The sequence below is a fragment of the Ixodes scapularis genome, unplaced genomic scaffold (assembly GCF_016920785.2).
Source record: "Ixodes scapularis isolate PalLabHiFi unplaced genomic scaffold, ASM1692078v2 PGA_scaffold5__190_contigs__length_132052651, whole genome shotgun sequence".
NCBI classification, from domain to species: domain Eukaryota; kingdom Metazoa; phylum Arthropoda; class Arachnida; order Ixodida; family Ixodidae; genus Ixodes; species Ixodes scapularis.
This window is the reverse complement of record NW_024609880.1, coordinates 114,140,043-114,156,985: the sequence shown is the minus strand read 5'-3', so window position 1 is coordinate 114,156,985 and position 16,943 is coordinate 114,140,043. Positions and strand designations below refer to the sequence as shown.

At 55.2% G+C, this 16,943-nt stretch overlaps 1 protein-coding gene across 2 annotated transcripts in view; it reads left to right on the top strand.

Annotated features, from left to right (window-relative positions):
* Positions 1 to 16,943, top strand: part of LOC8030032 — a 74,708-nt gene that overhangs the window by 12,006 nt on the left and 45,759 nt on the right. The window contains exons 2-3 of one of the 2 annotated variants that reach the window (XM_029971060.4): positions 11,313 to 11,626; positions 12,095 to 13,930. In XM_029971060.4, coding sequence (XP_029826920.2) covers positions 11,330 to 11,626; positions 12,095 to 13,930 — 2,133 coding nt within the window. In that variant the 5' untranslated portion in view covers positions 11,313 to 11,329. Of the gene's footprint in view, positions 1 to 11,309; positions 11,627 to 12,094; positions 13,931 to 16,943 lie in introns of both variants that reach the window. The other variant, XM_029971059.4, reaches the window with a different exon arrangement.

Here is a 16,943-nt window from a genome sequence, read left to right as displayed (position 1 = left end):
CCGAATTTATTCGGTTGACAAAGAAAACGATCGTTGTGGCTCTGCGTTTACGATAATTTGGCGAGCTGTGGAGGCTGCGGCCCCCACGACCCAATAAAAGCGTCGGAGCAAGTCACGTGATAACATTCCATGGTGGATGCCTCGTTACCGCCACAGCAACAGCGCCGTCCGCGACGAAAAGTAGTTCTGTGTTTCTTTTTTCCTTTCACGGCAATTGAACTCGCGCGATTCCATCTCTATCGAGAACATATATAAAAAAAGAAGGAATAAATATTGATAAATTTATGTTTGAATTATATTTAAACAAAAATGCGGCCCCACATCACGTGTAATCGACCGCTTCCTCTCAAAATATCACCCTGGCGTCAGCACCCGCCCCAGATTAGCGGGTAAACTGAGTGTATGATTGTCTCGAGAACTGTTCCCGAAGAGCTCCCTACTATAGCGGCGGTGGACGTTCATCCGAAGTTGCTTGGTTTCGCAGCAGGCGACTCTCTTAGCCAGCAGACGACACCCGGTTCCCTGGCGCAGTGACACACACGCTCCCGTGACGTGGTGTCACATGCCACGCTCTGACGCTTTTATCGGATCGTGGTGGCTGTAGCGTGCACAGTTCGCCGAGTTATTGTACTCCATCGGCTCCCAACTTCCGCTGCGCACTGAGTTAGGCTGAAACGAATAACACGCCCGTAGCGTTTCTCCGTATCGTTGTCGCTTCGCGCAGCTCTATAAACGCTGCGGTAATTAGTTCGTCGAACCGCGTTTCATCGACAGGTCGTTTTGTCCCTCATCCTGTCGTTTCATCGACAGGTCGTCTCTGCGATCTTTTACCGGCAGTTGGTTTCATCCAAAGGTACCCACGTTCGTTTCATCGTCACATCTCGCGGGGCTTCAACGACAGCTTCTTTCCTCGCACGCGGCCTCCTTAGTTCACGCGGTTTCGCCAGCGTTAATCCGCTTCCGGCCTTTACGGCCTGCTTTAGCTGTCCGCGCTGTCGCCTCCCAACTTTACGAGGTCGGCCCCTTAGGTCGGGCCGCGCCACTGATACCGCGCCGCTCTTCGGAGCTCACGGACTTGTTTGTGTCGTATCCGAGGAGTTGGACGGAGCCGCCTGGGTCCTGAATTCTTTCGTACTTCCAGCAAACGAAACGATTCCAACTCACATAGTGAGAAAAAAACAAAAAAAAACAATGCTTTTCCACGATACGTGGAAAGATGGCGCGGTTCACGAAACGTTACAGTGGCGACAAAACAGTGTATCAGTGAAACGAAGATAATGTGTCGAAGAACATGAACGTTTACGAAAATTCTGTTGACGAAATGTGTGTTGATGAAACGCATGTCGAGGAAACATTTGTCGACGAAACGTTTATCGATGAAAGAGCACATGCCCCGTATAAATACACTCCTTCAATTTTTTTTTTTTTTTTTTCATTGTAGTTGCAATTCTCCATTCCGTATTGCCGTGGAAGCAGGCCTCTCGGGTAAATACAAATCGTTCGTTTTTTTTTTTTTTTTTTTGCGTTATTAAAATAAAACGCATGGCAGTCTTTAACCCTTCTTGCGCAAAAATGCAAAACACCAACGCCGCTTTTTTTAGCTTTTTTTTAATATTTTGGGGATTAAGTTTGATTTGACGAGCGCATATATCTTTGTTCGCCAGAGCTCGCGTTTGCTCCGGCCGTCTTCCATGAAAGTCTTCGCTCCGACATCTGGAGCTCGACCGAGTCGAACTCTAAAGGCCTGTTCCGACACGCGTCCCCTAACGAAGTCGAGACGGCCGAACCTCTGCTGTACGTTAGAATGCAAATTTTGGACTTCTCTCAGCGTCTCGGCGCCCGCCGCCGTTTCAGCCTCTTTATCGCTGATGACGCCGTTCATTTCTCTGTTTATGTCGCTCTCGTAAGACGCCCTCAGTCCCCGTCTCGTTTCCCTCTCTCTCTCTTTTGAGCTGACGCTTCTTGGGAGCTTGACGCCGCGTTGCCTTTCTCGTTCAAATCGCCTTTCGTTTTTGCGCGTGAGCGTCGGCGATTTGGATGCTTGGTCGCCCTCGTCTGCGAGTCCCACTTGACGTGTCGTTCCTTCGCTTCTTTTTCTTTTCCGAGGCTGGGCTGTTTGCTCGCGAAAGCCGTCGGCTCGTCTTCCGCGCTGAAGGCATGCAGCAGCAGAATCGGAAGCTGCTTCCGGAAACCTCCGTTCGTTTATTCGCATTTTTGTTTTTCGTCTCGCGAATCGCAGCGTAAAATAAAGCGGTGAAATCCAGCTCTTTTCTTTTCTCTTTGTAAATGGGCGTTTTTGTTTTAGGGAGTGCACTGCTTTCCATACTGCGTTCTTTTTGTTCTCTCTTTTTCTTTTTTGTGTGGATTCCTCGTCCACTGTTCGCACTTCTGAAGCAGCCGCTGTTTGTTCCCGCTTTTATTTTATAATTGATAGATCATTCTATTCTCGTAGTAGAATACGACAGACGCATTCTTTCTACCTTGCGGAAATACTTTTTTCTTTTTGTGGCGTGGTCACAGTGATCTCAAGCAGCTTAGAGAGAAAGAGATGATTCCGAGTTTGATCAATTCGAAACGTTAATTCGTGCTCTTGGGGAGCGTGTACCTTAACGTCGAAGCGGCGTGATGAGTCCTTTATACTTGCGCCGTACTGGCACGTCGTCGTTCACATATTTACGTTTCAGTGTAGGAGGCGAGACGAAGTAGGGAGTACCGACGTATCTTGCGTACGTCACTCGTTCGCATAAGTTGACGGGTCGAAATCTATAATTTACTCGCACCTTGATGACGACACGAAAGATCCGTACTTGACCGTCTGCTGCTTTTGCGGCGACTCTCTCCGAGCGTCGGCGTTTTGCCGCTTGGGGCGGGTCGGAGATGAACTACCGATGACGTCATTCACAGGCCTTGCCTCCTAGGGGGCATCAATAGAGCTCGCAATGCGGGCCCGACGATTCCGAGTGTTGAACCGTGAGAAACGACCCGCGCCCTCTCGGCGATCCCTCGCAGGAACAGGAAATGAAAGCTTCACGAGGAGTGAACGACGGCGATTTCAAACTCCGCGTCCCCCGGTGTACAAGAGCGCGCAGGGGTGACGACGCTGCGGGTGAGGGGGGAAAAGGAGAATTCGGCCGTTTGGGAGCAACAGCTCATGCACAACAAGGCCGTAGTGCTGGAGTTGTCTCGTCACCTATCAGAGGCCACCGCGAAACACAAATTTGACACGAGTGGTCCGTCAAATGTTCGGCTAGGAACTGTCTGCTATCAATGGGAGGTTTCAACCGAACACCGAGGCAACGTCCGCGTACAATGCGTTCCCCGCTCCGCGGTCCTTAGCAGATGACGTCAAAAGCTCGGTCACTGCGGCCTTTTTTCCAGGAGGGGTTCACCGGCGCCCTCTCCATTCCGCCCATCGTGCACAGCGGTGCGGGCGCGACGCGGCGCAGCCGACACCGACAGGCGGCCCTCCCGGACCCCGTGTCGAAACGCACCGGCGCCGAGATTAGAACCCGCTTTGCCGCTCGACGGGCTCTTCGCTCCCTCGGGAAGGGACAGGAATCCGGTCCGCTGGACTCGGGGGTTGGGGAGGGCCACATCTGCCTCGAGGACCGTCCAAAACTGTCCGCGTCGCGCCGGTTCCAGCAAAACGCGTTCGTTCTGAACCTTGGCCTGCGGCTAGGGCGCGTCACGCGCAGTCGGTCATTACGGATGGGGGGAGCCCCGCGGCGGACGGATGTGACACATGGAGTGACCTAAGCGCTCGCGTCACGTCCGGTTGAGAGGACGAGACGCACTAACGAGCTGGTTAGTGCGGGGGGTGAACACCCGCCTTGTCTAGGCGCGTCGGCGGCATCTGCTCCGCCTGAACGTTCTCCCGTTCCGACGTTTGCCGCAGCCGAAGGACCCCCGACGGCGCCTCAAGTTTCCTGGAAGCTTGTCAACACTCGTGGCTAGAGCGTACGCTGCGAGACGCTCTAGCGCGAACACGACACAGGCGGTTTCTTGCACTTTGCTTGAAACGTGAATTGACGAATGGCGAAGTTTGCCTCTTAGTGCCCCAACGAGCCGTTTCAACCACGTCAGTGATATTGATGGCGATCTTTTAATTGTAAGAAAAAAAAAAAAAAAAAAACAGCAAAAGAGAGTCGGCGATAGCCTGTTAAAGTTAAACGTTTCACGCTATGCGTTCGGCGAGTGGGTATAGTCTCCGATAACGTCGCTTTTTTAACCATAGAACACGTTCGTACGCTCGCCATAAAATTTAGGGGAAATTGAACGTCACTGTATATTCGCTGACAGCCTAGAAAATGCTGGGCATCTTACTATCGCTAAGCAGCCAATTGTTTGCGGCATCAGAATACACGAACGCTGAAGAGCGAATCGCAACGCGAGAAGCATAAGCACCACTCCTTCTTTTTATTAAGTTGTCAATGGAAAGGCGTCTAACGTACAAGTATTTTGCCGCAGATGACCAAAGCATTTGCCTTTTTTTTTTTATCTCCCCTTTGGAAACTATAGTTACTGACAGGATGAGGAGTTGTCCCGCCTCTTGCGCGAGCTTCCTATACCTTCGACAACGCTTCGGCGCACCTCGAGTGCGCGCAGCCAGAGGCACGGCGGAGGGCACGGAGCTCGTGCTGGAGGCCAGGCGTTCGAAAGACACGCCCTGCCGTTCTTACTCTGTGGCTCTATACAAGGACGCTATCTCCAGTGCCTTGTGCAGTCTTAATCTAGGGCTGCGGTCACCGAAGTCTCCGAAGGTTTTGGGAATCAGCGGCGGACGGAGAGTGCCTTGTGTCACGCATGCTTTTGCGGAGGTGCAAAGAAAAGATGAAAAGAAAATGTAAAAAATAACAAAGAAACAAAAATTGCGCGTGTGGCGGCGTCATTTCCGGTTGTGCGACTGCGGCGGGGTTAGATGGCGACGCGCGATGCGATCGCTGCCTCTGATTGCGGACGCCGTGGCGCGAACTGCTCTTTCGATCCACGCGGGGAATGACGTGACAGCTGCTCGGTCTTTTGCCCCCGGTCTCGCGCAGGAGTGCCGACCCCGGACACTTTTCCGGTGATTTGCCCCGGTTCCCTAGGGGTTTTCTGAGCGTCGGCCGGTAATTGTTGGCATTGCATTTTTTTTTTCTTTTTTTTCATTTCCTTTTTTTTTCTGGTTACTCATTTGTTTGTGTGTGTGCGTGCGCCAGGATTGATATGTTAGCTTGCAGATTAACTGTGCTAACCGCAAACTAATGAAGTCCCCTTTAAGCCTTTGTGAGAAGTTCGACGCAGATACTCATTTCCCTGGGACGTGGATGGTAGTCTCTTTATCAGAAGGCTGCGAAAGTGCGGGGCCAATCGGAGGCGCAGCGGCTCATATGTAACCAGAGCTCAGGCTCGCCGTAGACGGACAAATAAGTTTAACACGTGGTGAACTCGAAGCGTGCTCGTTTCATAAGAGCAACGCGAAGGAACGATCGAAAGTTGCGTCAGCAGCCGTTCAACTCGTCGCACCGCAGCAGAACCGCTCGTTCCCCGCAATCGGGCTTCGAAGCAGCTTGCCATTCACTCGAAACCGCAATGCGAAACGAAACCCCAAGCCGACGAACAACGACTTTTACGAGCGCGGATGTTCACGTAACCCTCCTCGCAGCGGAGGTTCGTACCCGTCCTCCGTTCCTCGCCTCCATGATAACGGGGCCGGAATGCATATTACGTCATCACCGAAAGCCAGCACGTAGCATAGATGTAACCCGAGTGGCTACGCCAGCGTTGAATCAGCGAGAATAAAGGCTGGTTCCCACATATGCGCTTGACTGTGATGAACTATATACGCTACGACCGCTTGTGACTAGCGCTTGCTATCGGTGGCCCCGGAGCCAATACCGGTCGGTGCCGTAAATAGATAAATCGACCGAATGTTTTGCAGTGGTTGCGATATGAAACAAACGTATGATTATCACAATTATTTCTAGCCCGTAGTGAAAGAACGGTGCTTAAAATGAACACAGGGTGGAAGTCTTCCAGCATTACAGATATATGGTGCCAGTGTTTTATCGTCGTAAGCCGTCCCGAGTGTTTGTAGGGCAGTCGAAATTACAGTCAGACGCGAATCTGTGAGCCCGAATCTCGGCCGATCGAGTGAACGCAGCACTCGAGTCGTGTCCCCAATCCGTGTCCCGTGCAGGCCTTTGGCATGTGACGTAGAAACTCCAGCGGTACGGCCTTGGGCGTTGCACCCGTCCGCCCGCAACGTGTCCCGTTGCGGGCGGGGGAGAAGAGATCCCACGCGTCGGCGTCGTCGCCCGACTCTTCCCGGCCGCCGTCGGCAACTGTTGCGGCCGTGTGAATGACCCCGGCGAGTCCAGTCGAACGCGGCGGGTCGCCCGCGCTCGGGTGACCGCCGTTGCCTGTGCCTCGTTACGTAAACGGTAGCCCGTCCGGCCCGGAGGCCTGCGGGGGCCCGATAAGGCCCGGCCGAAGAGGCCGCCGCCGCCCGCCGGAAAGAAAGAAAGAAGCGTCGGCTCCCGCTCGCGCCCGGTGAGATAGGGCCCTGAGCCACGCCCATCCCGGGGAGCAACGGCGCGCCGACCCATCCGATGCTGCCCGGTTCATGGGAAAACGGCCGCCGCGGGCTTTTTGGGCTCTGCGCACCACGGCTGGCGTCTCCCCACTGTCGTTCTTGTTCTTCCCGTGCTCGCGTCTGCGTGCCTAATTTTGTTGCGTTTCTTTTTTTTTTTTTTTGGTTTTTATACACAGCAGGTTAAGTCTCGAAGAAATCTAGAGCGTCATGCTGAGTGTTGCGGTGGGTCCACATTACATGAGCGAATGACGTTCTAGCGAACAGCGCCATATGAGGGAATCGACTTTTAGCGAATAATGGGGGGTCGCGTCGGTCAAATGTAGCGATCGTCGTGAAATGTAGCGAAGAGTCGTAGAGCTTTCTTTGACGTTTCTACGCCCCGTAGCATCGCTAGCCAAGAAAAACTCCCGGCTCCCCAAGCTTCCTATGTTCTCCTCTTTCCCCAGCAGGGGGTACACGCCGGTATGGCGTGTTCCTCCCCCACCTCTCCATCCCCCCCGGCGCCCCATTGGCACGTGTTCCGACGCGAGCTTTCTGCCGGAGTGTCTGTCAATCAATCGTCCGGACCGGGTGATTTATGGCTCCGCTTGGCTGCCGATTGTTTCCCCAGAGCGGGGGGCTGCCGTCGTTCGAGCTCGCTCGGCCCTTCCAATTTGCCGGCACGGTGGGCGCTGCCCAGTCGACCGCGTGACGCGCTGGTGGTCGTTGCGGTCGGACGCTTCCGAAGTCCGCGGACGCCGCCCGCACGCAGCTCTGAGTCAACCGCGGGGGCGGGTGGGCGCCCGCGAAAAAGGATTCCAGGTGGGCCGGTCATTTTCCCGCTGTTTGCGTGATGGGTGACCTTCTTGGGTAACGTAGCGCCATGGCTGATCGTCGAGCGAGGGTTTTCGCAAAGAGCCGCTGAGTTTTGAGCCCATTTGCTTGTTGGTGACCAAAAAAAAAACAACGAATTTTACTTTCGTTTTTTTTTTTTCAATGAAAGAAAACGTGGGAAGGTAAAAAAAAACTAACTAGCTCTACCTAAAAAAAAAAAAACCTTTGTTGAGATCGGTTTCACGATTAAAATTCGTTAAAAAAATACGCAACTCTTCGTTTTCTTTTTTTTTTTTTGCATGCACAATTTTCTTCTGGTTCTTTTTGTTGTTGTCGTTTTCATTGCGCGAGACTTGTTTGTATTCCTTATTCTAAAAAGGAGGAGGAGGAGGAATAAACTTTATTAAGCCGAGCCTTAGGTGCTGAAAACAAAATCTCAATTAGAATTATGTTTGCAGAGGAGTATAAAATGTTGGTTGTTGCTTACATCTCCATCCTGCTTCGCTTTTTGGTACTTGGCAAAGCAGCTTGATGCCGTGCACTCGAATATTGTTTGGCTAGTTTAGTTTTACACGGACGGTGCTCAAGCCCCTTCCATGCGCTTAACCCTGTTCAAATCAAACACCCGCCTACTAGAAAATAACGACAACGCCAGTCTCAGTCAGTACTTGTGAGAAGCCAGAACAAAGTACATATCGCAGCTGTATGAAGAACGTTTGTTATAAGTCATAAAACGCATCTATATTATACATACCCCATCCCGCGATGTCGGAGATAGTAAAATATCGAGAGTAAATTTAAGCTTTTGTATTTCCAGATTGTCTGCAGCGCATACTTTGCAGTTGTATCTATCCATAGAACTTTGAGCGCCGGGAAGACCAAACACTATTGGTTAATGCGATAAATGAAGAACTCTCAAACGCGTTTTCTTCCGGAGCTGCGTTGCGGCGTCTTCTCTGGTTATCGTCTTCCTTGCGCTCTCAATTCACGCATTTTTTCAGCTCGTACGAAAGTTAGGCCACCATGCATTTCTCTTGGGCGAATCGGGAACAGCTAACGCTCATAAACTGAGACCGATCCCTCGAGGCCTCATCAAAGTCGACGTGATTGCCCGCTTTATTGATCAAGCGCCAATTAGGCAGGCTACCGCTCGGAACATGGATGGTTAGTTGTCCCGGTCCTAATCGGTGCCGTTGATCACGCTATTTCTTTCGAAGAGCTAGCCAAATTTGCTTTTCTTATGGACGAAAAAAAAAATAATAATGGCTTGTCTTGACTGTATAGTAAATCGTTTTCTGATGACGGTAACACGTTCAGAGCGAACGCTGGAAAGGAGAATCTCCAGCGCTCGTTCTTCTAAAGTGGAGAGAGGTGAGACGAGCTTCCATTGAACTCTTCAGCTGTCACCGACTTTACTTCCCCTTTTTTTCCCTGCGCTCCTAGCCACACGTGCCTACGCTAGAAACCCGAACACCTCCGCGCCCAGCCCACGCACTCCCGACATCGAAAACAACGAGAACCCTGTAAAAAGCGCAGCGGTCGTACGCCTCGCGTGGGCGCGCCACTCTCTTTCAAAACGGGATTGGGAGTACGCTACGGAGCGACCCCGCCCGCAGCACCGAAAGCAGCACGCAGCAGCAGCAGCAACAACGACGACGCGCGGCCGGCGGCAACGCATCCGCGCCACGCGGGCGCTTTCTCGCTTGCCCTCCGCGACCTCGCGCCTCCCTCCCCACCTCCCACACGCCGCCGCGGCCGTTCTTTATCTCGGTCGCGCCGGCGCCTCGACGTGATCGGGGAGCGAGCGAGCGCTCAAGCAGCCGACCGGCGGACGGTCATCGAGAGCGCGAAGGCGAGCGAGGGGGGGCGACGGGAGAGAGCGGAAAAGTTCCAGCTGCCGTCGCGGTCGACCGCGCGCCGCGGGCCGCCGGCCGAGTTCCCGGTCGGCGTCGCGTCACGGAATCCGTCGCCGGTTTTCGGTGCGTCGGCCGGCCGGCCGGCACTGGTCGGCTTCGCGCTGCCTGCCTGCGCGTGCTGCATTCCTGCGTGCCCTCCGTTCGCCCGTGTCCCGTAGAAGGTCGAGTTGCCGCTTCGCCGCGCTTCCAGAGCCCGACCGTCTCCGCTGGCGTCTCGTAGACCGCGTTGCCCCCTCCGCTAAGCGTTCCGCAACGAAGAAGTTGTTACTGCGCCTGCGCGCCGATAGCCTTGACTATGGAGTTCCCGCTATCGTAGCGGGTTGCGGAGGGCCTTGCGGGACGGCGAAAACGATCTACGAAAACTCCCTCTTCTCTGTTTCGTGCGTCGCGTCCTTTTCGGTGGCGCTTTCCTTTTTCGGCTTCGCTGCCACGGCCGCTACTGCCGCGGCTGATTCTGTCGCGGCGTTTCTAGCGTCCTGGGAGAGTGGAAACGACGCAGGCGGCGCCGGCAACGCCGCCGCGGCGTTTCGTTCCTAATCAGCGACGTCCATCGGAGCCGACCGAGAGACCAGCGGCGCCGATAAATGGGCACGGGTGCCGCTTGCTCGCTGGCTTCGCTTTTTGCTTCACGGTGATCGTCTTTTCGGACGATCTTTTGCGTCCTTTTTGTCTGTTTTCGCGAGTGGTTGCGGCGGCGCGCCGGGGCCGAAAGAGGGGCACGTGTGGGAACGAGGACGGGAGCGTTGGGAAGATAACGGCTGTGGGCTGCTTATCGGGCGGCAGCGAAACTCCGCGACGCACTCTCTTTTTTTTTCTTTTTTCTTTTTTGTTCTTATTACTGGCGGGTTCCCTCGTGAATGTTGCGGGGGTCGACGGTCGGTGGTGCCGCGAATGTTCGATCGTTTTGCGCTCTCGGAAATTCGCTAACGTGCGAGTAATCGAATCGACGCCAATGCGTCCAATAGGGAAAAAAAAAATGGAAAACTAAGTTTGGTAAATGTTGCCTTGTATAATTACTTCGTAAGCTCTCGGTAAACCACAGCGTTTGGTGCATCGAGACACACTGCGACTGTGTTCAACTTTGTGTGTTTAGTTGTAATTGTAAGAAAATTGCGTGTGAGAGAACAAGATGTGTTCAACATTGATAACATATTTTCTTGCGAGGACAAAAAAAAATATAGTAGGTAATTGAAACATAGATCGCCCGTGTTGTTTTCTCTTAGTGTTCCGTATTTTAGCGCCACATACTTCATGTATGTGTTTTACCCGTAGCCCTCGTTCGAGCATTCGCTTGTCTTTTAACTGCGCCGTTTCGAGGGTTCGAAAAGCGAAGGGTATATAACTCGAGCCTATGGATTTCTTGCATAAGAAGCGTTCGCGCGATGTGCGCTGATCGCGATTCTAAGTTTCGCTTCGCTCACTGGCGTTGACGTGAAAGAAAATCTAACAACTGCGTTCGTGCGATCTGCGCTGATCGCGATTCAAAGTTTCGCGACGCTCACTGGCGTTGACGTGAAAGAAAATCTAACAACTATTTGAACTCAATAACACGGGAGTATGGAGCCATCCCGAGTGAATAATTAGATCGGCCTGGTTACGTTGCGGTAACCTACGTTGATTCACGACTGCAAGTTACCACTCTAACCAAAGGACGCAACGCGTGTCACTGTGTTAATGTCGTTCCGCTGTTTGTACACCATTGAAGATCCAGGGCTGTTCTCTTTAAAGGCAAGCCTTTAGTTCCTAGATTAACGCGAGTGGGAGAGAAGAAAGTGGCTCAGGCCAGGGGCTGATTTCGATTAAAAAAAAGCCCTTGCAAATTTCAGGGGGGGGGGGGGGGGGCTGTATTCCCTTCCCCTTTATATCCGCCCCTGCCTGAGGTTTAGGTTTACGCGCTTCAGTGGTTCCGCCGTAGCGCTACCGGAAATGGTCAAAGTGTGTAGCTTGATATGCAACCGTCGCGACCGTTGTATTTGCTACAACGGGACTTCTCTCTCTGACCGCAGCAGCCATCGTGGCGGCCCCGATGTACTACGCGAGCTTCTTCCCGGCGGCTGTCCGGCCCTTCGACGGCCGGGGCCCCCTGGACGGCGTGGCGGCGGCGGCGGCCCTGGTAGGGCGCGGCGGGGAGCGCGGCGAGATCCCGCTGGACCTGTCGCTCAAGCACGTGCGCCCGGACGGCTCGGATGCCACCGAGGAGCTGCTGCTGCTCGAGCACCGCAAGCTGGCCGCGGCCTACGGCAGGCACCTCCTGGACCCGGCCGCCTTCCTCAGGCTGCAGCACTACCAGCAGAGGGTCGCTGCAGACGCCTTCCTGCAGCAGGTGAGGCCCACGGGCGTTTCACATCCATCTGGTGCATCAGTTTCCGCTGATCGTTTTCGGCGTCCCACAGCGTTCTCAAAAGATGTGCTAGGAGATTCGAAACTCTCCAGGCATAAGGATATATTGGCAAAGCTAGCAGCGGCCATGCGCAGTAGCGGTGTCTTCGTTGTGGGAAGCGTGGCAGAGGGGGGATTGCTATGAAACGACCTAGGGACATTGGGAACAGCATGCAACAGATGAAAGTCTATGCGGCGAGCGCTAAGAAATACTGCACAACTTAGCGCGTTGGGCCGTATACACTTTATTAGTCATACATTGAGAGGGGCGGATAAATTACTCGTATGCCATACTACTTCGATAGAAACAACGGCAATCACCAGCTTTGTGACAAACGGCTGGAATCACCTCCAGTGTCGCGCGCAGCAGACGTCCTCGCCTTGCTAACCGGCCCTCCGTTGCTCCGCGCAGGCATTCGGCAGCGCAGCCAGCGTGGCCCAACACCACGCCCTGGCAGCTGCGCGGATGGGCTGCCTCGACCAACAAGTGGCCTTCCACTCCGCGGCTTCTGCGCGAGCCCCCACCGCCTTCCTGGAACCCGCCGCGGCGCTTGCGCTGAGCATGCGGGGCGCCGGTGCCCCCGCGCTCGCCCCGGGAGACCTGGCGCGGTCCCTGTACCCTCCCACAGCGGCCACGGCTTTACCCGCGGGCTACTCGTCCATGTTCGCCGACCTCCTGCCCAAGCCCGACCCCTGCCGCCTGGCGGAAGAGAGCAAGACGCCGTCGTACTCTCGACCCCCCACCAACGGCGTGTCCGAAAAGACCCCGTCGTACATCACGGACCCGGTCCGGTTCGCGGCAGAGCACCTGCAGCGGTTACAGGACGGCCAGCAGTCCAAGTACGCAGCTGTCACGACATCGTCGGGGTCCACCTCCTCCAGTTCATCCCGGGAACACAAGAAGTCGTCGTCTTCTTCGAGTCGGCACTCCGACTCCTCGAGTCGACACGGAGACGTTTCTAGTCGACACACCGACGTCTCGAGTCGACACGCGGACATCTCGAGTCGCCACTCTGACGCGTCGAGGCATACAGAGGTCTCGAGTCGGCATCCGGACGTCTCGAGTCGTCACGCTGACGTGTCGAGTCGGCACGCCGACGTTACCAGCCGCCACGCCGACGTCACCAGCCGGCACGCTGACGTCACCAGCCGGCACGCCGACGTTACCAGCCGGCACCCCGAGTTGTCCAGTCGACACGTCGAGTCTTCCAGGCACGTCGAGACGTCGAACACGTCCGCGCTCAACTTGCTGGGCCCGAGGCCTTCGCTGGGCGGCGGACTCAGCTCGGCGTTCGGAGAGACCGTTAAGCGAGAGGACTACTTGACCCCGTCGCACCTTCCCTTCTACCCGCCGTGGGGATTGCCGCCGTTGATCCCTCCAGTCACGACGGCACCGCCGACACCTCTCCTCACCCCCAGTCCCCAGAAGAAGAAGGAGTCGCGATCTGAAGGCTCGTCCCGGAGTAAGAGTCATCATGGTGCAAGCAGTGGCAGCAGTCGGTCATCTGCCAACAAGCGACCCGTGGAACACGACGAGCACGGCGAGATCATCGTCATCGACGAGGAGCAACAGGCTCGCATGGCGTCGTCGCTGAGGACGTCGACAGCCGCAGCGGCCGGTGGCAGGCCTCCGCCGCCACCGGAGCCGCAGCGCGCCAAGATGCCGCGTCTGGAGGCGATGCAACCCCCGGATGAGGCGAAGACGTCGCACGGCGAGTCCAAGCGACCCGCCAAGAGTCCGCTGAGTCCTCCTCCCCTCATCGCCGCCGTGCCGCCGGCCACCAGCCCCAAGACCGGAGAGGCGGCTGCCATCGCGGCCATATTGAAACAGTCCCCTCCGCCCAAGACGAAAGTCACCACGCCGCACGACGAGAAGCCCACGCTGAACTTCTACTTCAGGGACCACAAACAGCAGCAGGCCGTCACCACGACGGCGCCGTCCACCCTGCCGCCCAAGACGACCACGACGGAGTCGAGTCACCTTCATCAGCACCTCCAGTACCTCCAGCAGCAGCAACAGCTGCTGCATCATCAGCTTCCGCTGGTGCCGACGCCACTGCCCGCGGTCGTGGCCCCCGGACTGCTGGGGTCTCCGCCCCGGGACGTCGTCGAGAAGGCTTTGGGCGTCGAGTGCGTCTCGCGGATGGCGTCGTCGCTGCAGCGGGCTTCTCGGCCTTCAGGCAAGGACGTGGCTGCGCCCGCCAAGTGCGCGCTGCTGGAGCGGGTCAAGGAGGAGAGAACGGTCGAGGTTAGTTGGCCACAGCCTTCGTTGCTCGCATGTTTTCTCTTTCGTGTTGCCGACGGACGTGTGCGTGGTTCGCGAGCGCTTCGTTCTGGCTTGTGCGCTAGCGCGCAGCTGGTCTGAAGGGCGCGCTGAGGGGACCGAGAAAGGCGAACGCGCGTCGGGGACGCGGTGTCCCCGTTGCGGTCCGGTCGACGCGGACGTGGGATTATCCGACGTCGCACGACGCCGTTCACCTCGGTCCGCTTTTAGTGCGCCGACAAAGGTTAAGCCTGCCAAAGCGACATAGCGCTTTGTGTAGCTCTGATCGGTGGTAGGTCGTCCATGTGTTATCGCAGACACATGCGGAGAGGGCGTATGGAGCCCCTGTTGTCTTCCTTCCGCAGCCAATGAGGTTGCGGCATTATCCGACAAGAAGGACGAAAAGATGAATCGCAAATCAAGAAGCGAACATTGTAAGGTACGCGTTTCTCAAGCTCTGTGACTACACGACCCGCAAGTTCGTCTGCGCCTTGCTCTTCAATGCGCCAAAGACGCATTTTGGAACGCTTGCTCGCCGTATAGGGAAACTGGAGGAATGAAGGTCTAGTCCTATAGACCGCTTGGAAAATTAAGCGCCCTTACGGTCTATCTAAAAATACTGCACAGTGGCGTGCGCGAGAGACACAATGAAATGGCAAGTCTTTCAATCGTATATAGTTTCTTGAAAGTGAGTGTTACATCATATAAACACTTTTCGCACGCCACGGCGAGGTATTTTCAGGTCGACCGTAAGACGGCGTAATTTTGAAGGAGTCTATAAATGTACGATATCTCATACGAAAAAAAAAAAAAAGCGAACATTAGAATTCGTTTGAACACTTACGGTCATTAAACGGCTTTCGTAACCCAGGAAAGCGATCTATAGCATGTTTAAAAAAAAAAAGGAATGAAATGGTATTACAAACAATGGGAAGAACGTACAACAGAAAGAAGGACAAGGCGAGATGGAACAACGAGTTGCCGAGCTCGGTGAAGGTTTGGCGAAAGCGACGCGGCTCTTTTCCAAATTAAAATATTCTGGCAGGCTAGACAGTCAGACCCAAACTAAAAGCTCTAACCCCAATGCCACGATGCGATTCGCGAACAGTCGTACGCTTTCTGGTTCTTTCTTCGAGCAAATGCCCGACCAAAGAAAAAGCGGGCTTAGAGTTCCCCAGGTCCTTTTATCCCGTCATCGTTTCCCTGCTTTCGTAAGTTTGCGGAGGCGGCCTCGGCCAAGTACGGACTCCCCGGGAAGAGTTGGGGATTGCGTCCGGGCTCGCGAGGAGATGGGGGCTAGCGCCCCGAAGCGCGCACCTAATGGGGACGTGATGGACGCGAGGCAAAAGGTCTGCTCGGAGCATGCGCCTTCTTCGACAGCGAAATTTTGAAGGCTTCTCTCACACGCGGTTGTGAGAAGTCTTCAAAATTTCGCTGTCGATGTCCCGAGCAGACCTCGCGTCCATCACCTGCCCATTAGGTGCGCGCTTCGGGGCGCCAGCCCCCAACTCCTCGCGAGCCCAGACGCAATCACCAATTTTCTCCGAAGAACAAACCCCCGCTACGTTGGAGCAGCCGCGGCGGTGCCGGAACCGGAGAGACGGCAACCGAGGGGAGCTCGCATCCCGCCGCGCCGTCGGACCTGCCCATAATTTCCGCCGCGGGACCAAAAAAAAGAAAAAGGAAGATAAAAGAAAGGCCGCGCCCCTCGCTTGGCCGCGCGCGCACACGCGGCTGCCTCCCTTCTATTTTTTTTGCTGCCGCTTTTTATGGTTGCTCCCTCCGTCGTCGTACTCGCGCTCTCCGGCTGGGTGCATTTCTCGCCCGCCTTTTATCTCTGGCTTCTCCTTTGTTTCGAGAGTTTTTATTTTGCTGGTTTATATTTTATTTTGGCGGGGACGCTACTTGTTCGCGTGCAATGCGGCACCGCCGAAAGTTTTTTTTTATTCTCCCTTTTTTATTTTGATTTCGGACGCGCTCGGTGGGATTAGGTTTTGCGACGAGCCCGGCGCCGACGTCGTAGTTATGATTGCCATTGAACGGACATATTCGTTTGCTCTTTTCCTCCAATGCGTGCGATGCTTCGATTTACCCCGCGGCGCTCGGAGTAGAGTGCCTAAATTTCAGAGAGGGAGAAATTCAAACCTCGCAATATAATGGCGGATGCCACCTGGGCGGATTGGTCGCTATTGCGCGTGCGTAGCGTCGCAGCAGCGTGCAGAGGAGGAAATCGGATGCAGACGACCAGTCGTCGCAGCTGGTGATCACGTGACCTCGATCAAGCTGTTGGAAAGGCTCTGTAACCGAGGCACACCGAGCCGAGTCGTGCGCGCTCTTTGTGCCGGCGTCGACGAGTGGCTTTAATTGCGGAGGGGGGCGGCGACTGGGCGACGTCCGACGCGTTCGAGTGAGCCCGGCCGGTTTTTGTGACGCGCTCGCACGGAACGGGCCCCGGCCGGCGCTGTCTGATTAGCGCCGGGCGGCGGGACAAAGCGCCGAGCGCCGCCGCATCGGGGGCCGGCGACGGGGCTTCCGGGCGAGCGCGAGTCGCTGCGGGGCCGACCGGAGACACGTCCCCTCGACGAAAGATACGGGCGGCTGGATCCACAGACTGTTTCTGGAGCCAGAGAACGCCGTCAAAGCTACTCACTCGAGTGCGTGGCTTCATCTATTGTAGCTGGCAGGATGAGAGCGGCAGGGGGTCTGTATGGTTGTCCCGCTTAGAAGCCGGGCGTCCTGAGGATACGCCTAAGCATAACAGCCGGGCCCTGCGGGCACGTGCTGAACCCGTGCTCAAAACGAAAACATATGCTGTTGCTGCCAGTCCAGACCTCTCGCGCACGTTTTACTAGAAGTCTGCATTAAGTAGCGTTGAGGTTCACTCAGGTTAATCTGGCTCCTCCGTAGTGAAACGAAGATGAACATTTCTTTCATGTAACGTTTGCACACTTTGGTAAAATGGAAACGCTGCAGACCTTTCGTTACGCTCGCCGTGACA